This window comes from Salmo trutta, chromosome 12, assembly GCF_901001165.1.
Source record: "Salmo trutta chromosome 12, fSalTru1.1, whole genome shotgun sequence".
Classification (NCBI taxonomy): domain Eukaryota; kingdom Metazoa; phylum Chordata; class Actinopteri; order Salmoniformes; family Salmonidae; genus Salmo; species Salmo trutta.
The window spans coordinates 25,882,181-25,905,619 of NC_042968.1; the positions used below are offsets into that span (position 1 = coordinate 25,882,181).

The following is a 23,439-nucleotide window of genomic DNA, read 5'->3' on the forward strand; positions in this document are numbered from 1 at the left end:
AAGCTTCCATTGATCTACTTGAAGAGATGGGAAAAACAACAGCAGATGCTCGTTTCGAGGAGGATTCATGTACTGTATGTGGGAAAGACACAGGCCAGGGTAGGGCCTATGTATCTGAGTTATGAATTATGCCTCTATTTTTAGAACAGACTCTTTCCAGTCAGCTAATTTTTAGTATGAGGCATCACTTGCCTCAGCCTATGCAGTTTTAACTAACGACACCCTGTCCCTGCTCAGTGGAAAGCTCACAGGTTCACACTCCAGAAAACACTCTTTAGCACACATCCTGCAATGAGCCTTCTGGAGAAAAAAAGGGATGATGTCATCTCCAACCAATCATCTTTATCCTGCATCACTGACTGCGTCCTCCTCCTTATCCTCCTGCAAGGGTTGCCTAGCAACACCACAGCATTGCTCCTCTAGCCCCTGGCGTTTTATAAACAATTTGCCTTTTCCCTGTCTCCGTAATGGATCCTATCAACACGCCAGCTCCCCAATCCTGAAACAATCTTCCTGCTGCACTCCACTGACTCTGATCAAAGTCAATCCCAGTGTGCTTCCATGGAGGAGGAATACGCCATTCTGTATAATGCTGAAAAGCACATTTGCTTTTCAAAACCTCCAACATTGGTCCCTGAACAAAACAATTCCTGATTGGAGCTGATTTATTATGTATAATGCTGTTTCTTTTCACACATAGTGGACGACCTGTTTCTATCAATTCTGTAGATCAAATTTTTCTATGTGCCAAATGACCTGTGTCAATTCTAAATATCTCTCATTCCTCCCAAAAAGGTCCTCTTGAATGTGTCCCTATTCACTGTCGATCTCTCGCAGTGTGGGCCTGGGGTTGAACATGAGCAGGGGGAAACAATGAGGGCCTGATCACAGCACACACACTGCTGCAAAAGAGCCTGTTTACCCCAGCAACTCACACCAGCACACACACAAGCTAGGCCTAAGCTGAGAGCCCATAAGGAGAAACTAACATTTACACAAGCTGGGAAGAACACAGCTTTCCTTAAAGGTCCAATACAGCTGTTTTTGTCTCAATATCAAATAACTTCTGGGTAACAATGAAGTACCTTACTGTGATTGTTTTCAATTAAAATGGTCAACAATATATATACAAAAATAGCCTCTTAGCAAAGGGCAATGTCTCAATCAAGAATTTTGCTAGGGCTGTCTGCGAGTGGTCTGAGTGGGGAGGGGAAAACTAGCTGCTATCTGTTATTGGCAGAGAGGTTTGGAACTCTAATTGTATTGGTCTTTAAACAAATTTAGCGCATGCCGCATGGTGATGTCACCATGGAAGGCCAAAACTCCATCCACCAAAACATGCATACATTTCAGGCGGTCTTTTCAAACAGCTCTCACACTAAAAGGCCATTATAATTTTCACCATTTCACAGTATTATTACAACCTCATAGTGTGGAAATATATATAAAACACTGGAAAATTCAGTTTTTGACTGCACTGGGCCTTTAATGGAAATACCGGATAGTTTATTTATTCTGCCTGGATAATAGTTCCAATGAACATACCGAAGATCCTAACCACAACTGTTATTTCTGATTTCTTCTAAAATGTCAGTATTTCTGTTGAAATAACAAATCCCAATCCTTTCTAAAAGCGATGGGGACAATAGACAGAAAACCACAGAAAGTTCAGCAGATCAGAGAGAAAGATCCTAAGTAAGTAAGGACTTACGCTGTGAGTAGAGCAGGATCTGGATCTCCAACAGGGCGCAGGTAAACAGCTGGAGGACGTTCTCCACCCCCAGCAACTCAAACACCTGGCTGATAGGGAAGTCAAAGAGAGGCAGCTCTGCCGTGCTGGGCCTCTGGCACACCACTGGCCCATACACCCCCGAGAACTTCAGGGAGCGCCCAGCGGGAGGCAGGGGCACCTCGTACAGGATGTTGTAGACGTAGCTCTCCAAGGGGAGGGGAGGGGGCTGGGGGGAGGAGACGGCCTGGTGGAGCTGCTGGAGCACCTTCCTGCAGGCTTGGGGGAAGGCCATGGGCGCGATGAGGCAGATGCACTTGGACACGTAGAGCGTGTCGCGGCTGATGTCGTAGGAGTTGAAACGCTGCAGCCGGGAGATGGAGGGCGTGGGGAGGAGCGTGTGTTGGGGGTGGGGGTTGAGAGGGTGGGGATGGAGGTGGCGCTGGTCCTCGGGGCACCGCGGGGTGGTGGGGGTGTGCAGGATGTCGTATTGTTCGGCATTGTGCATGTGGTACAGGGTCTGCATGGCGCTGCAGATCTGCTTGCTGGTCACCTCCTCGTAGAAAGTGAGGGCGAAGCCGTACGTCCTCGAGCCATCCTCCCGCGTGATGATGAAGGAGTGGAACTGAGGCTCGCGTGTGTCCGCCTGCGTGCGGAAGGCCAGACCCTTTGGCATACACAGCTGAGAGAGGAGGTAATAGATCAGGTTAGTCGATCAGCAAAATGATACAGGTTGTAATCCATAATGACATACAGATGTAAACCCTGGAGACAGAAACGGGTGTAGCTTCAAATAAAATAAATGTTGTGTTAGTTACACATTCCGCAGTTCCCTTACCATGCCAACGGCATCCTGGTCAAAGGGACTCCACTCCACATTCTCTGGGTAGTGCGCTAGAACTTTGGATTTAAAGGTTCTCCGCAGTGGACTCTGCTCAAAATTCTCACCTGAAAGAGAGGGATCAATAGAGGGACAGAGAAAAAGACAGAAGGAAAAAGAGAGAGCAAAAAATTCAGGACTCTGGGCCCAAAAAGCAACAGAAGCGCATAAGAATGCAGAGGCCCAATCAGAAGCAGGCTTGAGGCACAAGACAACCCTCCACACAGGAAATAGGAAGTGAGCACAGTGATCTGGAGAGAAAGGCTGTATTGCATCATGTAAAGCTGTCAACAGCATCCTGTACTGGGCCAGTGAAGGAAAGTAACCGCTGCCAAAGAGGTCAAATAGTCAGATAATAATACTATGTATTGGGTTTTGTTTGTATAAATCTATTCAGAAAAAGGCAATGCTTGTTACTTATAAGAAAACAAACTTTGACATATGGGATTACCAGTAAAGTGACAGCTTTTATGGCAATACAGGCAAAGCAACCCGCAAAACAATCAATCAAACAAACAAACCAACACAAATTAAATTGATTGAGATCCACAATGAAAGCAGAAGTGATGCACACACCAAGACATGATTGATAAGTCATTCCGAGTGGAGGGGGAGAGTACACATTGGCCAAGCAACACCAGCGCTGGTATATGTAGGTAGAACTGGGTGTGTGAGAGGTAGAGACGCAGTGATTGTCAAACAGATTGGCTTGTTGTTCAGTAGCTAGCTTCCAAAAGAGGTGGTGAAGGTAGAAGAGGAGGAGGGGGATGAGGAGAGAGGAGGAGGACAGAGGGAGGACCGGGAAGGGTGGAAAGAGGGAGGAAGGACAGACGGAAATGTGCTTGCAGAGTTCCCCTCACCTGTACAGAACTGAGTACTCAGAAACATTACAAATCAACAAAAGGAGAGTGCTGTGAAAAAAGGGCGTGTCAGGTTAAAGGAGCAAGCGGAGGTGAGGTCATTCTGAGGAGGGGGGCTGGTGGGGGTTACCTTCATCTGCACTCGCCAATCCTCTGGCCCCATCTCTGAATTTAGTAGCCTCTATATACTGGCATAAAGCTACACAACAGATAAAACAACAGTAATTAATCACATGGCTACTACTGAGTACCGCATCACTTCTCAATATGTGCATACACAGCAGGAGTTACTCAGGACAGAAGGGTTCTGACAGTGTTCTCCTATAGGTGAGAGAAACACTGAGGGAACAACACATCCTCTCCATGTGTGTATGGAGGCACAGAGGTTTCTGTTAGGTTTCTGTCTAAACCAGCTGGGTGTGTTTTCAGAGAATGATGTGTGTTGCTGTAGCAATGCAGTGCTCTCCTCTCCTCTCCAAAGCCCATGATTAATCCCTGTTGTCAGTGCTATGCTGTGGATTATGGTATTACAGTGAACACACTTGAAGAGCTGTATCTGTGTGTTATAATACATGAGGGAATATGATCAGGCCTGTGCTGGTTCTGAAGGAAGCAACACAGTGTAACTTATGGAGAATGAGATCATTTAAAAACACCTGAGAGGATTGTGGACGATCCAAAAAAACACACATTAACTGTAGTGTTTCAGAACAAGTGGAATGTGGCAGACACAGGGCTATAAAAAAGAGACAAGGGTACTGAACAAAGAAAGTATTTGTTAAACAATAAGTTATTCTGAAAGTATTAAAAAATATGTGCTCGGCTGTAAGTCAAAGTTATGAATGACACACATTCTTCCCTGTATGGTCATAACAGTGCATTGTCCCATTGAGTCTTGTCTTGAAAAAGGCGTGGCAGCTCAAACATCAATAATAAACAGTCTCCATTCTATACTGTTGCCTTTGTCTTTCTCTAGTCAAAGCTATGAACAAACATCTTCTTGATTGCCTGAGGTAGAAGTCGGTAGATCATGTGTATCCTAAGACAGTCAGTGGGAGATCATAATAAGACTCTCTAGACTGGTCCCTGTGTTCCTTCCTACACTGTCTACAAAGATAGATAAACCTGGGGGATGGATGTTATTGTACAGTCAAATTTGCATATACCATGTAAGTCAAGATAAGCTCTATACTTGGCATGTAGGTTTTCTCAGTCATGGGTGGCAGACATTGGGGGTGTATGGGGGAGGGGAGGGGACAATGCACTCCCCTCCCCCATACACCCCCAATGTGTGCCACCCATGACTGAGAAAACCTACATGCCAAGTATAGAGCTTATCTTGACTTCATAGTAAATATGGAATACTTAGCTTCTTTTAGTAATGGTTTAGTAGATTTCCTCAAAAAGGATTTCCACATCTCTGTCAAAGAAATACCTGACTCACCTACATATGTTTTGATTATATTATTATTATACTGACTGCTGTTAGCAAGGGCCAATAGTCAGCCAAAGAGAAAGTAAATGCCAGCCTGTTACATTCTCTCCATCTCTGGGGAGTTTACAGTACACCTGCTATCGCATAGGTGTCAGTCTGCTGATTCATTCAGTGTTATCCTGATTTAGACACACAGAAGGAGAGAGAAAACCTAGGTCTGCATCTCTCTCCCTGTGCCATGGCTAGGGTCCAGTCCTCCTCCAGTCCGGCTGTCACACACATTATACACCACATTTTAGAGCTGAGGGAGCCTGTGGCTGCGTGGGACGTATGACGTGCCCTCTCTTGTCTTCCCTGAGTCAGGAGATCCGGTCCAATCCAGAGCCTCTCCCAGACCTTCCTCTCTAACCCATCAGATGTCTAACTTCCTCTCTGTGATAACCCACAAATAGGACCATTACTGATTGGTCTGACAGGTAAACCTGTCTGGCCTAACCCATCATTTTTGTCTGGCCTAACCCATCATTTTCCTCACCCACTCACCTACAGTGGGGTGATCCAGTGATGACACACAGTACATCAGATTATTGATGATGCTGTGGAAAAGATGTCCTCTTTCCTGAGTACTGAGTAATGTGATTGATTCATTGTGTGTCTGCTTGACCATGTTATTCTGCTTATTTTAGCTGGAATTTAGTGACAGCTGAACAAAGCTGAAGAATCACTAGCTAGGTTTCCATCCAATTGGCAACAGATTTTCATGTGAATATTCAAAAATCTGCATAAATAAAATCTGCACATTTTCCCATCATTAGTGTTTCCACCAAACTGATAAAAATCTATGCTTGATGATGTAGTGCACACAAAATGTACTTTTTCGCCTAAGTTTTCATGTACTGAATAATAATCTGATGTTCAATGTGTTTCCATCACATTTTCAACTCTTTGCATTAAATAGCAAATGTGTCTACTCTGGTCTTGGCACGTGTGCTCTATCCAACAGCTCACAGATACAGTGAGGGTAGGCTGTGCGGGTAGGCTAGCCTATATGATGAGATTATGGATAAGAGCAAGAATGTTTGTATATGTCAAAACGGCAGTCAAGTATCATTCATCATGTAACCAGAATAAGACCCTCGATATTTATTGGAAAGGAGCATCAAGCTCACATTGTGCACGTTCACCACCCTGTGAAGTTCATCATCATTTATTTTATCTGTAGCCTAATAAACTGCATGCTTTCCCGAGTTGTCGCGGGAGGATCACACACCATGTCATTGCGTGACTCCAAGTTTACTTCGATATGATGGTTATTATATCAATATTTTGCGCATAATTAATTTTACAGACACAAAAAGATACCACCATGTTGAACAAACACATTATCTGTCACCATTTATAAAATAGTTCCAAATCTTCCTGCATCCATCACAGGTGTCATGATTATTTTTATACAGTATGACTTTCCACGCATAAAAACAGTGGATGGAAACATGGTTTGTGATGATGAGGGAAAATCCAAAATTGCTAATGTTGACCCTATTATATTTCACCTTGCGTCTTTGCTGTGATTCAGATTTAAAGGTAAGTGTTGATGTCTCTCTGTTATTCAACCGGGGGTCAGACAAAAATACATCTTTTTTTGCCCAATGTTTTTATGAATGTCGCTAGCAACAACAGAATAAACGAATGACATACCTACAGTAGAAAAGGAGAGTATCTTCTTTCTCAACTTCTAACTTTGAGCAAATTACACTCACTGGAGTATCTGACATAGGCACCAGTGAATAGCACCAGCGAATAGGCTACCAGTGTATCAAGTGCTGCTGGCTGCTGGTAAGCTTTCTTGACTTGGACATATATTTTTGCCAACACATGGCTAACCTTTGTTTAACCAGCAGCTTCATCCGGAGAGAGCAGGCGACAGGAAGTACTACAATTGACCTTTGGGTCTAGGGCTCCCTTGTGTGTCTGCTTGCTCCTCAGGTTGTCCTTGCTCCCCTCAGTTCCTGGTTTCCAGTTTTTCTTTCTCCCAGGCCCACAGCCCCAGCACCAAACCCAGCACCTAACACCTGGTTATGTTTCACTATATTGGATTACTCCAATATATTGGTATCACTCCGCAGAGGAGAGATACATCCGAGGTGAGGATTTACAGATTTACTCCCGTGTACACCTGTGTCACGGCTGGGGTCAGCCCCAATATATAGACCCCATGGCCGCGACACGATAAAGCTCCGCCTTATCTCAGCTCACTGGTCACCATAGCAACACCCACCCGTAGCACGCGCTTCAGCAGTTATATTTCACTGGTCATCCGCAAAGCCAACACCTCCTTTGGCCGCCTTTCCTTCCAGTTCTCTGCTGCCAATGACTGGAACGAATTGCAAAAATCACTGAAGTTGGAGACTCATATCGCCCTCACTATCTTCAAGCATCGGCTGTCAGAGCAGCTTACTGATCGCTGCAGCTGTACACAGCCCATCTGTAAATAGCCCATCCAACCAGCCTCATCCCCATATTTGTTTTTGTTCAGCTCTTTTGCACACCAGTATTTCTACTTGCACATCCTCATCTGCACATCTATCACTCCAGTGTTAATTGCTAAATTGTAATTACTTTGCCACTATGGCCTATTTATTGCCTTACCTCCTTACTTCATTTGCACACACTGTATACAGATTTTCTATTGTGTTATTGACTGTACGTTTGTTTATCCCATGTGTAACTCTGTGTTGTTGTTTTTGTCGCACTGCTTTGCTTTATCTTGGCCAGGTCGCATTTGTAAATGAGAACTTGTTCTGAACTGGCCTACCTGGTTAAATAAAGGTTAAAAAACACACAAAAAAAAAACACATTCTCTTTCATTTTCTTGGCGGACGTCTGTATGGTTTGAGATACAAACTTTCTGAAGTTCGCTTGATAAGTCACTGGTAAGTGTAATATCTTGCATGAAAGTATACTCACTGGCTGTTTGCAGCCTGAAGCAGCTGGCCACATGGCCAAACCCTCGTCTTGAGTGCTCCACTCGCTGCGCATGGTTGATCTGTATCATCCCGCCCGTGGTTTGTAGTGCTTGTGTTTCGTTAGCGTTACACTACGACTGTGTGTGCATCAATTAATATATTGGTGACTTTTGCTGCCACAAACTGTATTTACCTTACACAACTTGCTGACTGGCTTATTTTGTGTGTGTTGTGAATTGTTTTAACATGCTGTCCCCACGCTATAGGCGCAGGTTCTCTGCTAATTACCCTACACGGGTTTTCTTGTTCTTTCTCCTGCAGAATGTAAGAGTATGGTGGTGGGCTGTCACTACATTGAGACATTAACTTTGGAGTTCCTGGAGTTACTCCATCATATTGTGCTGTTTTTAGTTTTCTGCTTGGATATTAAACCTGCTAGGTAAAATCGCAGTTGGCGTAAAACAAAAACAAAAAAACACATAAATCAAATCCATTACCTGGTTGCTGTTTTTTTGGTCAGATTTTTTGGCTGCCTGTTTTTCCCACAGGGGTCTACCCCTGTGTTTGCAGAGGTACTGGGTAATTTATCCCTCCCTTTGTGACAGGTGTGATGGTGGCATCCCCCTGGGGATCTACATACCTAGTGTATGCACTGCCTGGGTTTGAGCCATACTGGATGCCTGTTTTGTGTGGTGTTCTTAAAACGCCTGCACCTGGCGGAGGCCATGTGCAAGTGGGTTGGCCAGGCTGGGGCTCAGGCTGGGGGCGAGCTCCCTCCCTCAGGAGTGGTGCGGCAGCGAGCTGTTAGTCCCTATACTGGGCCCAGTACCCCTCCAAGGAAGCATGGCCAGAGCCACCGCAGGCAGAGCCCATCTGCTGCCAGTCCTGGACGGGGGCATGAGTCGGACCGCTGGGACCACCTTGAACGGAGGCAACGAAAGCTGTTCCCTGTTGGCCAGTGATAGGCTGTTCCTGGGGGACGATGCTGGCACTGTTCACCACGTGAGCGAGGCTACCAGGCTGACAGGCCATCAGAAGCCGCCAGCGAGACTTCATCGCCCCCAGCAGCTCGAGAGGCTATGAGAGGTCTATTCACTTGGGTAGCCACTGCACTTGACATCAACTGGTGGACAGTGAGGACTCTCCATCTGTCCCCATCTCTGCTGAGTTCCGCGAGGCCTTGCAGGAGAACTGGGGCTCTGCCAGGGCGGAACCCGCGACTGAAGGCGGGACGCTGTCCTGGCACTTCTCACGTCCCGAGGATTGTTGATCCTCAATTACCTGGACGATTGGCTGATTGTTGCAACCCCTATTACTAGCCTGTTCAACCTCTCTTTCGTATCATCTGAGATTCCCAAAGATTGGAAAGCTGCCGCGGTCATCCCCCACTTCAAAGGGGGTGACACTCTAGACCCAAACTGCTACAGACCTATATCTATCCTACCCTGTCTTTCTAAGGTCTTCAAAAGCCAAGTTAACAAACAGATTACCGACCATTTCGAATCCCACCGTACCTTCGCCGCTATGCAATCTAGTTTCAGAGCTGGTCATTGGTGCACCTCAGCCACGCTCAAGGTCCTAAACGATATCATAACCGCCATTGATAAGAGACATTACTGTGCAGCCGTATTCATTGACCTGGCCAGGGCTTTCGACTCTGTCAATCACCACATTCTTATTGGCAGACTCGACAGCCTTGGTTTCTCAAATGATTGCCTCACCTGGTTTACCAACTACTTCTCTGATAGAGTTCAGTGTGTCAAATCGGAGGGCCTGTTGTCCGGACCTCTGGCAGTCTCTATGGGGGTGCCACAGGGTTCAATTCTCGGGCCGACTCTCTTCTCTGTATACATCAATGATGTCGCTCTTGCTGCTGGTGATTCTCTGATCCACCTCTACGCAGACGACACCATTCTGTATACTTCTGGCCCCTCTTTGGACACTGTGTTAACTAACCTCCAGACGAGCTTCAATGCCATACAACTCTCCTTCCGTGGCCTCCAACTGCTCTTAAATGCAAGTAAAACTAAATGCATGCTATTCAATTGATCACTGCCCGCACCTGCCCGCCCGTCCAGCATCACTACTCTGGACAGCTCTGACTTAGAATACGTGGACAACTTCAAATACCTAGGTGTCTGGTTAGACTGTAAACTCTCCTTCCAGACTCACATTAAGCATCTCCAATCCAAAATGAAATCTAGAATCGGCTTCCTATATCGCAACAAAGCATCCTTCACTCATGTTGCCAAACATACCCTCGTAAAACTGACCATCCTACCGATCCTCGACTTCGGCGATGTCATCTATAAAATAGCCTCCAACACTCTATTCAACAAATTGGATGCAGTCCATCACAGTGCCATCCGTTTTGTCACCAAAGCCACATATACTACCCACCACTGCGACCTGTACACTCTCGTTGGTTGGCCCTTGCTTCATACTCGTCGCCAAACCCACTGGCTACAGGTTATCTACAAGTCTCTGCTAGGTAAAGCCCCGCCTTAGGTCACTGGTCACCATAGCAGCACCCACTCGTAGCACGCGCTCCAGAAGGTATATCTCACTGGTCACCCCCAAAGCCAATTCCTCCTTTGGTCGCCTTTCCTTCCAGTTCTCTGCTGCCAATGACTGGAACGAACTGAAAAAATCACTGAAGCTGGAGACTCATATCTCCCTCACTAGCTTTAAGCACCAGCTGTCAGAGCAGCTCACAGATCACTGCACCTGTAGATAGCCCATCTGTAAACAGCCCATCCAACTACCTCATCCCCATACTGTATTTATTTATTTATCTTGCTCCTTTGCACCCCAGTATCTCTCCTGCACATTCATCTTCTGCACATCTACCATTCCAGTGTTTAATTGCTATATTGTAATTACTTCGCCACCATGGCCTATTTATTGCCTTAACTCCCTTTTCTTACCTGATTTGCACTCACTGTATATAGACTATTTGTTTTCTTTTTTTCTACTGTATTATTGACTGTATGTTTTGTTTATTCCATGTGTAACTCTGTGTTGTTGTATGAGTTGAATTGCTATGCTTTATCTTGGCCAGGTCGCAGTTGCAAATGAGAACTTGTTCTCAACTAGCCTATCTGGTTAAATAAAGGTGAAATAAAAAAATAATGATTGTGCCCTGACCAGGACCCAGGTCCTGTCAGACAGAGATGTGTTTCTGACCCATATCGGTGGGCTGGGCATTACTGTAAGCGACAAGAGTCGTTTGAGGACTCTTTCCTCATGAGAGCATGCCTGCCCATCAGAAGGGTTCAGGCGATCTTATCTTGCCTCAACTACTTTCGGCAGGGGCGAGTGGTATCCGCCCTAACCTGCCAACGCCTGTTGGGCTTGCTGACGGTGGCCACGTTGTTGATTCCCCTGGGCCTGCTCTATCTCCAGCCTCTTCAACGGTGGTTAACTCCCACTGGCTGCACCCAAAACTCCACCGTCACCGCCAGCTGCGGGTGACCACACAGTGCCTCAGGGCATTGTTGAGGTGGCGCTGTCACTCCATTCTCTCAGATGGGGTGGAGATGCTGAGGATGTGCCGCCGGGAGCTGGTCAGCACAGACGCCTCCCAGATCGGCAGGGGGGGTGTGACCAAGGGCAGGTCGGCCAGCGTCTGTTGGCTACACCCTTGGAGCGGCAGGCACATCAATACACTACAGCTCCGAGCTGTACTGCTGGCCCTGCAGTCTTTCCTTCCACATCTGAAGGGAAGACATGTCCTGTTGAGAACAGACAACACCACAGTGGTAGCTTACATCAACCATCAGGGTGGACTGAGGTCCCACCGCCTCATATTATGGCACAGGAGCTCCTTCTCTGGGCTCAGGGACGTCTAGCGTCTTTACGCGCAGTGCACGTACCTGACATCCTAAATGTGGCAGGGGATATGCTCTTGAAGGAGGGCCTGCCACCTTGGGACTGGAGCCTACATCCCCAGGTGGTGCAGCACCTGTGGGACAAGTTCGGGAGGGTGCAGATGGACCTGTTTGCCTCCCTGGACAATGCACTTTGCCCCCTGTGGTACTTCATGCCTCTGGGCTTGGATGCTCTGGCTTACGATTGGCCAGGGCTGGAGTTTATGCATTCCCCCCTTTTCCCCTGATCCAGGCTGTGCTGGACAGGACCAGGATGGCAGAGCATCGTCTGCTTCTGGTGGCCTCATACTGGACCAGATGACCCTGGTTCAGCCTTCTCCTGTCCCTGTTGTCTGGGACACCTTGGCAACTTCCCCTGAGACCGGACCTGCTGTCTCAGGTCGGGGGAACTCTGTGGCATCCGAGGTCGCACCGTCTCAGTCTGTGGGCTTGGCCACTGAAGGGCACCAATTTTTTTCTTTTGGAAAAGTTTTATTGTTGCATTTCCTTTAAAACATCTCATATGTATTTTTTCATGTCATTTTAAACACATAAAAATGGTATAAAAGCATTTGAATATTACATTTAAATTTGTTAAAAGGTATATGCTGTTAAAAACAATAGAAACAACGATGAATAAAAGTACTTTTTCTTGTAAAACATTCAATCTGTAAAAGCCATTTAAAACATGTACAGTCGTGGCCAAAGGTTTTGAGAATGAAACAAATATTAATTTTCACAAAGTCTGCTGCCTCGGTTTATATGATGGCAATTTGCATATACTCCAGAATGTTATGAAGAGTGATCAAATGAATTGCAATTAATTGCAAAGTCCCTCTTTGCCATGCAAATGAACTGAATACCCCAAAAAACATTTCCACTGCATTTCAGCCCTGCCACAAAAGGACCAGCTGACATCATGTCAGTGATTCTCTCGTTAACACAGGTGTGAGTGTTGACGAGGACAAGGCTGGAGATCACTCTGTCATGCTGATTGAGTTTGAATAACAGACTGGAAGCTTCAAAAGGAGGGTGGTGCTTGGAATCATTGTTCTTCCTCTGTCAACCATGGTTACCTGCAAGGAAACACGTGCCGTCATCATTGCTTTGCACAAAAAGGGCTTCACAGGCAAGGATATTGCTGCCAGTAAGATTGCACCTAAAACAACTATTTATCGGATCATCAAGAACTTCAAGGAGAGCAGTTCAATTGTTGTGAAGAAGGCTTCAGGGCACCCAAGAAAGTCCAGCAAGCGCCAGGACCGTCTCCTAAAGTTGATTCAGCTGCGGGATCGGGGCACCACCAGTACAGAGCTTGCTCAGGAATGGCAGCAGGCAGGTGTGAGTGCATCTGCACACACAGTAAGGCAAAGACTTTTGGAGGATGGCCTGGTGTCAAGAAGGGCAGCAAAGAAGCCACTTCTCTCCAGGAAAAACATCAGGGACAAACTGATATTCTGCAAAATGTACAGGGATTGGACTGCTGAGGACTGGGGTAAAGTCATTTTCTCTGATGAATCCCCTTTCCGATTATTTGGGGCATCCGAAAGAAAGCTTGCCCAGAGAAGACAAGGTGAGCGCTACCATCAGTCCTGTGTCATGCCAACAGTAAAGCATCCTGAGACCAGTTATGTGTGGGGTTGCTTCTCAGCCAAGGGAGTGGGCTCACTCACAATTTTGCCTAAGAACACAGCCATGAATAAAGAATGGTACCAACACATCCTCCGAGAGCAACTTCTCCCAACCACCCATGTACAGTTTGGTGACAAACAATGCCTTTTACAGCATGATGGAGCACCTTGCCATAAGGCAAGTGATAACTAAGTGGCTCGGGGAACCCATGGCCAGGAAACTCCCCAGACCTTAATCCCATTGAGAACTTGTGGTCAATCCTCAAGAGGCGGGTGGAGAAACAAAAACCCATGAATTCTGACAAATTCCAAGCATTGATTATGCAAGAATGAGCTGCCATCAGTCAGGATGTGGCCCAGAAGTTAATTGACAGCATGCCAGGGCGGAATGCAGAGGTCTTGAAAAAGAAGGTTCAACAGTGCAAATATGGACTCTTTGCATCAACTTAATGTAATTGTCAATAAAAGCCTTTGACACTTATGAAATGCTTGTAATTATACTTCAGTATTCCATAGTAACATCTGACAAAAATATCTAAAGACACTGAAGCAGCAGACTTTGTGGAAATTAATATTTGTGTAATTCTCAAAACTTTTGGCCACGACTGTACTCAATGCTTAGGCTTCCATCTTTGTGTTCTATTTCATTAGACTTGACCTACATTCCTCATGATCTTCATGTCTGGCCCCTCATGTCTGGTCCAAATGAAGCAGCAAACTTTGTGGAAAATAATATTTGTGTCATTCTCAAAACTTTTGGCCACGACTGTACAAATGATTTAACAAAAGTAAAACATTTTTAAGACATGAAAAACATGTTAAAAAGTTACTTTGGTAAAAAGCTGTCTTCGGTCCTTTGTACAGGAGCAAGGTGAGTCCTTATCAAACTCGCCTCCTCCTGCTCTTCCGAATCAATAACTGTCCTGTCCTTCAGGGCCCAGAGGAGATCCCTCCCCTAGGCGCCGCAGTGCTGTCAGGCCGTGGCCGCCGGGACCTTGGGAGTTGTGGGGGACCCTTCGCCTGGGGTCAAGGGCCCCTTTCTTCTGTACCACCCCAGGGCTTCCGAGGCTACCATGGCCATTGCCTGGGGGATGGTCTCTACTCGTTTCGCTACCAGCAGGTTGCGGGAAGACCACAGTGCTTCCTTCAGACACGGCACCAATGGTCCATGTTATCACTACAGGAGGGTGTAATGAACACCATGCAGAGCGCAAGGGCGCTGGTTACAACCACGGCATACCAGTTGCGCTGGCGGTTGTTCTGCTCTTGGTGCACTGGTATTGAGGTTGTGCCTGAGTCCTGCGGGGTGCAGTATGTCCTCCAATACCTGCAGTCTCGCTTGGATGAGGGCTTGGCAGCCTCTAGAAGGTATTTGGCCGCTATATCTTCCTGCCATGCGGGGTGGATGGACATGCCAGTGGGGCGCCATCCCTTGGTCTCCAGGTTTATGAAGGGGGTTCGTCGCCTGCATCCTGCTAGGACCCGCTCAATGGCGAGCTGGGATCTGGATGTGGTCTTGGCAGCTTTGGCAAAGCCGCATTTCGAACAGTTGGAGTCTGCCTCCCTGAAACACATCTCTATGAAGGTGTTTTTCTAGGTAGCGATTACTTCCATGAAGAGGGTGGGTGAGCTCCATCCTTATTCTGTAAGTTTTGAGTGCTACCGGATGGACCCTGGGGAGGAGTATATCTCCACCCCAACCCTTCATTCCTCCTGAAGGTTCTGTCAGACAGGCATGTTAAAATCGCTTTTTATCCTGTCTGCTTATGACCCCCCCCGGCAGTGGCGGGGGAGTCTGGGCCTCCCTCCGGCATGCTATGCCCTGTGAGGGCACTGGCTGCCTATGTGGAGCAGACACGGTCAGTGAGAACAACAGACCAGGTCTTTGTCTCACTTGATCGTGGACACGATTACGACAGCATACCGCCTGGCTGGCAGGCCAGTGCTGGGATCTGTGGTGGCACATTCAACATGAGGTGTGGCTGCGTCCTGGGTTCTACTGAGAGGAGTGCCCCTCGCTGATATCTGTGCTGCGACAAGTTGGGCTTGCTCTTGCACCTTTGCTAGGTACTATCGGGTAAATGTGGCACCTCCCTCTGCGGTGGGTTCAGCGGTCCTGGTGTCGCCTCCCCTTCCGTGGACTGTGCCGGGATCCCCCTTCCACATTGACGGCCCCTGCGTCTCGGTCCCCTGCTGGGACTTTGCCGCTGGCTGGCCAGGTCCCTCTAGCAACGACTAGTCTGGTATGGGTATACCAATATATTGGAGTGATCCAACGAAGGTTACGTGAGTTATATGGATCACTCCAATTCTCTACGGTGCTAGAGGCGCCTCAGAAATGATGTAGAGAGCGTGTGTCGCGGCCATGGGGTCTATATATAGGGACGGACCCCAGCCGTGACACAGGTGGACACGGGAGTAAATCTGTAAATCCTCACCTCGGATGTATCCCTCTGCCGCGAAGTGATACCAATATATTGGAGTGATCCATATTGCTCACATAACTGTGGTGACATACGTAACCTTCGTTTTCCAGCCCTGATACCAGCACAATTTCCAACCCAGCCCCAACACCAACCCAGTTCTTCCTGGTCCCAGTCCCAATAGCAGCACCAACCCTGGATACAGAACTGACCAACCACAATTGCCACCTCCAGCCAGAAACTGACAGACCCCACCCCTTCCCCAACATAAAGACACAAACACACCATCAACCATTCCACCAGACCAGGTATACGCTAAATACAAATATGATTAACATTTTTTTTTTATCAAACATTCTTCACATTTTCAAACAGTCCATTTATATTTTCCAATGGGGCTATACATTTGGGTGAGGTTTTTTTCTTGCCTGAGTATCCTCATTTCACTGCCAAAAATAAAATTAAACCATCTAGTGTTCAGCGAAATAACAACACAATGTCAAATACAGGTAGCCTAGTAAAATAATTAACATCCAAACACATTGTAACTGTTACTCTCTCGCAGGAATTCCACTAATGGTCCGTATGTAGCCAAACGTAGCTACTGCTCATTCCGTTTGCTCGAAAATTGATAAATGGTTAAAAAAAGTAAGGCCTGCGTCCACAGAGACACATACCAGCTCTATTGGTAGTACTGCTACTACCAGCAGTACTACACCTGCATCTGTCGACGACACAAGTTGTTCTGCTTCCACGAGCACATCCAATGCTAGCATCAGTAATTCTACATATGTTGTTAGCCCAGCTAGCATGGACACTGACAGTTGTGAGTCTGATGCAGCCGAAGAGCTACTGCCCCCTTACACGGGAAAGCACCGAACAACAGACAGGGACATTGGACCATCAAACAGGTGCAAATACGATGAGAACTACAATGATTGGGGCTTCACATATATTGGGAGTAGTGCCTTTCCTCAGCCACCGTGTGTTATATGTGCAAAAGCACTATCTCACAACTTGATGAAACCTTCACTCTTGCGCAGACATTTAGAAACAAAACATGTCAATTTGAAAAATAAGCCACGGGAGTTTTTTGAGCGAGAATTAAGACGACTTTCGAGTAGTAAGATGTATAAAAGCAACAGATACCATTAATAAGAAGGGGCTAGAAGTGTCTTACATCACTTCATGGTGAGCTACTGAGTGGCTAGGACAGGCAAGCCCCATACTATTGTGGAGGACTTAATTCTTCCTGCTGCCGTGGATATGGCTGGAACAATGCTGGGGGAAAAGGCCAAGAAAATTATACAGACAATGTCTTCATCAAACAACACTGTTTCACAACGCATCAGTGACATGGCAGGAGATGCTTTGAAACAAATACTGCTTCACATACAAGCCAGTGAATGATATATGTTACAGCTGGATGAGTCAACAGATGTGGCAGGCCTGGCACAGCTCCTGGTATATGTCCGTTATGTTTATGGGGTGTCAATTAAGGAAGACATCCTCTTCTGCAAACCACTGGAAACCAGGACAACTGGAGAGGATATTTTTAAAGTACTGGACAGCTTTGTGACATTTGATGGTCAAGATATGTTGGTATCTGTACTGATGGCGTAAAAGCCATGACAGGGAGACATAGTGGAGTGGTAACGCACGTGCAAGCAGTTGCTCCCGACGCCACTTGGGTACACTGCAGCATCCACCGAGAGGCTCTTGCTGCCAAAGGAATGCCTGACAGCTTGAAAGACGTTTTGGACATTACAGTGAAAATGGTTCACTTTGTTTAAGCAAGGCCCCTGAACTCTCGTGTATTTTCTGCACTATGCAATGATATGGGCAGCGATCATGTAATGATTTTACAACATACAGAAGTGCGCTGGTTATCAAGTTTTTTTTTAAATTGAGAGACAAGCTTAAAGATTTCTTTACTGACCATAATTTTCACTTGTCTGACCGCTTGCATGATGACGAGTTTCTCACATGACTGGCCTATCTGGGTGATGTTTTCTCACGCCTGCATGATCTGAATCTAGGATTACAGGGACTTTCCACAACTATATTCAATTTGCAGGACAGAATTGAGGCTAGGATTAAGAAGTTGGAGCTCTTCTCTGTCTGCATTAACAAGGACAACACACAGGTCTTTCCATCATTGTATGATTTTTGTGTGCAAATTAACTCAAGCTGTCAAATGTGATATAGCGAAGCACCTGAGTGAGTTGGGTGCGCAATTACGCAAGTACTTTCCCAAAACGGATGACATAACCAACTGGATTTGTTATCCCTTTCATGCCCTGCCTCCAGTCCACTTACCGATATCTGAACAAGAGAGCCTCATCGAAATTGCAACAAGCGGTTCTGTGAAAATGTAATTTAATCAGAAGCCACTGCCAGATTTCTGGATAGGGCTGCGCTCAGAGTTTCTTGCCTTGGCAAATCACGCTGTTAAGACACTGATGCCCTTTGCAAACACTTACCTATGTGAGAGTGGATTCTCGGCCTTCACTAACATGAAAACTAAATACAGGCACAGACTGTGTGTGGAAAATGATTTAAGACTGAGACTCTCTCCAAAACAACCCAACATTTCAGAGTTATGTGCATCCTTTCAAGCACACCCTTCTCATTAACCTGTGGTGAGTTATTCACAATTTTTGATGAACAAGTAAGGTTTTAAATGTAAGATGGCTAAATAAAGAGCAAAATTATTGATCATTATTATATTATTATTTGTGCCCTTTGTCACTTCCCACGAGCCGGGTTATGACAAAAACTCAAACTCTTTCTTAAGTTTAATAAATGTATCGTATAGTGTGTGCGCTGACCCTGGTGCTAGAGGGGGTACGCAGCTGGAGGATGAATGTTTTAAGGGGTACGGGATTACAAAAAGTTTGGGAATTAACTTAAGTTGATTGATTGCTTATTGTTTTAATTGTTGATTATTTAGAATTTTAACAACATTTGATTATAAATGTTAAATTATTTTGAAGAAAATAAAAATTAATTGACTTTGTTTAACCAGCTAAACAGCTGTTCTTAGCAAACGTGTTTGCTGTTACCTTTCTAGCTAATAGGCTATGTTAGAGATTACACTTCCTCTTCTAATTGTAATGTGGGGAGTTCAAAATAATGAAAAAACGATCTACCAAATCTATTCATTTTAAAATGTTGATTACCTTTTGCAACAGTTTAACAAGTTGTCCCAGATGAATGATGCAGTGTCCCCCCTTGGGCCAATAGAGATATCACGTCTCACTAACACTTCAGTTAATTACTATAGCTCCCACCTTTGACCAATCAATGTAATTTTGTAAATGCCGGATCTCTATGGCAAGACGCATCATTCACCCAAGTTTAGTCAAAATCGTCCCAGTGCTGTCTGAGATATTGTGTGACTAATGTACAAATGGACAGACACAGATCCACAGTCCCCTCCCCAATTTCATGGTGGGGGACAATTGTCATTCACCTGATGATAAGGCAAGATGTGATTTACATTTTTTTTGCTAACAGATGATGGGGGTCCTTGGGTAGCTGGTTTGCATGGGATGGGGTACCTGGGCAAGAAAATCGTGGCTATAGAATTAACTGCTTAATCTGTTGCTTACTTTCACGTCTATAGCCTAGAATCCTGGGCTGGAAACTAGGCCAGGAATGTGAACAATTTGACTAGCCAAACAATGGAGTGGTATGTCAACAATACTAGGCACAATCAGACAGGAGACAAACAGAGAGCACAGAGAAGGCGGCATTCATCATGCCATCTATCCAGTCATGAAAACCTGGCTACTGTACAACTATAAGTCTATTCATATGTTAATGTTTAATTTGCATATACCCCACCCACTCCCCTCCCCCATATCCCATTGTGTGCCACCCATGACCGAGAAACGTACATGCCAAATAGAGTCCATTTCATTATTTCCTAACAACTCATGGAAAATTAGCTCTTTAGTATTTTTCCAGTAGGTTTCCTCTGTGAGGAAGCCCCCCAAAGTACATTAAAGAAAAAAATACTGACAATATAATGCACCACAAAACACTAGGCCTATACATCACTGTATAAGTTAGTGTTAAGGCTGGTTTTCCTTGTTATGTAGTTACCTCTGGATACTGTACAAGGCAGGGCACCTAATAGCCAAGAAAAAAGTGATCAATTGACACTCTTGTTTAACAAGCATTTGTGGGTGTTAAAAAGACACTGTCATGGGCCACTGAATTCATTATTTCTCTGCCAGTAGGCCTAGTACACATGCCTACGTACACACAGTACTGGTCTCATCCATGGACTACCCAAAGTTGCAAGTAATAGGCCACTGTCCTCGCTTGCAACACTCACTACCGAGTTGCAAACTGACTCTGCAAGCAACATCAGCACAATAACTGTTTGTCAGGAGCTTCATGAAATGGGTTTCCATGGCAGAGCAGCCACACACAAGCCTAAGATCACCATACACAATACAAACTGTCGGTTGGAGTGGTGTAAAGCTTGCCGCCATTGGACTCTCCACTCTCTCTCTCTAGTCCTGCGTGCCAGGGACTGCCTCCAGAATAGACCCCCTCCTGTGCTCAACCTACATACCATTCCTAGTGCCATCACGGCCAACTGAGCTGAGGATGGAATGACTCAGGAGAGCAGAGATGCCTCATGCCTCTCAGTTATCAGAATGCTCAGCTCGTCATCATCACAGCAGAACATTCATGCGGACATCGCTAACATATCAAAAACCGATCGCAGCAAAGACACCATGACCTTCTCACTAAGTGAGCCCAGCCAAAAATGCAGAAAAGCTATGGGCCATTTGGCTCATTCACACAGAGGAGAGACAGCTTATTTTTATGTTATTCACAGCCTTCAGAGCAAGGCCTCCCTCTGAAATACCCATGAGTGTTTTCTACTCCATTAACTGAGCCTGTTGGGATTCCACACACAAATGCCCAACGCCACGCCACAGCAGAATTCATTATTTACACACGGTCGTGAGAACAAAAAAACCTGCACACTGCTGAGAGTGTGCATAAACAAGAAACAGAGGAAGAAGACAGACACTACTGCCTTCTAAGTACTATATCCATATCCCCCAGCACCATGGGCATGAGCATTCCCATCTTTCATCAGGAGAGGAGATGATGGAGAGAGAAGGTGCTTGATTTAACTTGCTGCGACCGCCAGATGGATGGGGTTTGAATTTTAGCAGCGATTCCATTGGTCCTTAGCGCAAACTCCACCCACCTGGCGTGCCATTTAACTCAATCAAGTGCCCGACACGACACCATGTTCTTGAGCATGAGGCGCCTTCAGAGCAAACCCACCTCTCAGGACAATGGATTATCCTATGGTGTTGTACTACACCACATCAGACGTCACACTGACATAAATATGAGGGAGGCCAGCAGCCTCGTCTCACAGCGCAATCTGTCCACATGGCGGCTGTATAAGAAAACATAACAGAGCAGAGATTAATGGGATAGGGGTAGAGGATCTAGGGGTTTAATCACTTCCTTGAATGAGAAATAAGAAAGGGCATACTTCTAACATATGGAGGAGAGCTTAGTAAATCAGCCCTGTTGATTAACAGCCACCAGTAACTCTTTACGCCAAGGGGACAAGACGGGTAATGAATAACTACTCCATCTATCCAAGACACTTGTATGGATGGGGATTTTAAAATCCTCTATATTATTCCAGTCACTGGCCAAGTATAACTGAGTGGACTGAGATGGATGGGTTCACTCCATGTTGACTCCAGCAGCATAATGTCAGGTGATTAGTAAGACAGACAGGGATCAGGCGGCAGAGACGCTTTCCTGTGAGAATGGGATGCGTAGCCAAACACCTGGAGACACGCAGCTGTGGGCAGGAGTCCCCTTTGTGAGAGCAGAGAACCATTTGTTCACAAATATCTGAGACAATCGTGGTGAAAACCAGTAATCCTCTTTTCATACAGCACACCTGGCTGCTGTCTCAATGTACTGTATTAGTGGAGGAATCTCATACAGAATAATGCAAATTGTTGTTCTGATATCTTTTAAAATGCCTAGGGGGCTTCCTATATCAGGACACCTACTGAACAAACACTAAGAGGTCATCATTTTAACTGTGACCTTAAGAGAAACCACACGATTCATGCTCTCTACCCCTTATTCTTCCATTGTCAGTTAATCAGAACAGGATCCTTGCATTTCTTTGAGGACCAGGTGAGAACAATAATTTCTCATCAAACCATTCATTACGGTCTGCTACTTCACTTCAAAAGTATCAGGTAAGAATGTACCTTACTGACACAACTTTATTATAGCACTAAGGGTGGCAGGCCTAAGCTGCACATAGTAAATAGACTACCATGACCCATGTTCCTATGTTGGCTGTCTATATAAAAGTTTTCAAAATGTACTATCGTTCAAATTCAAGGATATCATACCCATTTTTCCTTTGAATGTATTTCCTGGAATTCGCTGTACACTATTCAGAAATGTAATAATAAATGCAGCCATTTCACACTCACAACGCAACACATCTGGAAAAGGGGACAGCTCTCAAAAATGTGTGTAAGGGGGGACTTGTTCAATACAGTGGACCACAGAGTTCCAGGAGTATGTAGTATGAATGCTGGACACAGCCAAAATTAACAAGTATTCCTACATCAGCAAACTTACTAGACAAATACTAAAATAGCTAATTCTCCAAACCTCAATGTGGCATTAGGGTGGCATGCCTACATAACACATAGGAACATGGGTCATGGTTGTCCATGTTACATGGTGGGGGCGTGTCATATGCAAATGAGGTTAAATGACCACAACGATACACACAACTAGGGGAGGGAGACTACGCCAACAATATGAAGTGAAATGATGAAGCAACTAATTATACTGAACAAAAATATAAACGCAACATGCAACAATTTCTTTGATTTTACTGAGTTACAGATCATATAAGGAAATCAGTCAATTGAAATAAATAAATTAGGCCCTAATCTATGGATTTCATATGACTGGGAATACAGATATGCATCTGTTGGTCACAGATACCTTAAAAAAAAAGTAGGGTCTTGGATCTGAAAACCAGTCAGTATCTGGTGTGACCACCATTTGTCTCATGCAGCACATCTCCTTCACATACAGTTGATCAGGCTGTTGATTGTGGCCTGTGGAATGTTGTCCCACTCCTCTTAAATGGCTGTGCGAAGTTGCTGGATATTTGCGGGAACTGGAACACGCTGTCATACACGTCAATCCAGAGCATCCCAAACGTGCACAATAGGCGACATGTCTGGTGAGTATGCAGGCCATGGAAGAACTGGGACATTTTCAGCTTCCAGGAATTGTTTACTGATCCTTGCGACATGTTTCAGCATTATCATGCTGAAACATGAGATGATGGCGGCAGATGAATGGCACGACAATGGGCCTCAGGATCTCGTCATGGTATCTCTGTGCATTCAAATTGCCATCGATAAAATGCAATTGCGTTCGTTGTCCATAGTTTACAGCTGCCCATACCATAACCCCACTGCCACCATGGGGCCTTCTGTTCACAACGTCGACATCAGCAAAGCGCTCGCTCACACAACGCCATGGTCTGCAACAGTGAGGCCGGTTGGACATACTGCTAAATTCTCTAAAACAATGTTGGAAGG

The 23,439-nt window shown here is 45.6% G+C and overlaps 1 protein-coding gene and 1 non-coding gene across 3 annotated transcripts in view; one reads left to right on the forward strand and one right to left on the reverse strand.

Moving 5' to 3' along the window:
* LOC115203252 (DENN domain-containing protein 5A) overlaps positions 1-23,439 on the reverse strand; it is a 71,944-nt gene that overhangs the window by 36,158 nt on the left and 12,347 nt on the right. Inside the window, exons 2-4 of one of the 2 annotated variants that reach the window (XM_029767783.1) lie at positions 3,600-3,668; positions 2,568-2,677; positions 1,712-2,411 (exon numbers count right to left, since the gene is read on the reverse strand). In XM_029767783.1, coding sequence (XP_029623643.1) covers positions 1,712-2,411; positions 2,568-2,677; positions 3,600-3,668 — 879 coding nt within the window. The remainder of the gene's footprint in view (positions 1-1,711; positions 2,412-2,567; positions 2,678-3,599; positions 3,669-23,439) is intronic. The other variant, XM_029767784.1, reaches the window with a different exon arrangement.
* On the forward strand, positions 19,738-19,791 carry LOC115204796 (U7 small nuclear RNA). The gene has a single exon (XR_003880465.1). It is a non-coding gene; the product is annotated as a U7 small nuclear RNA (small nuclear RNA).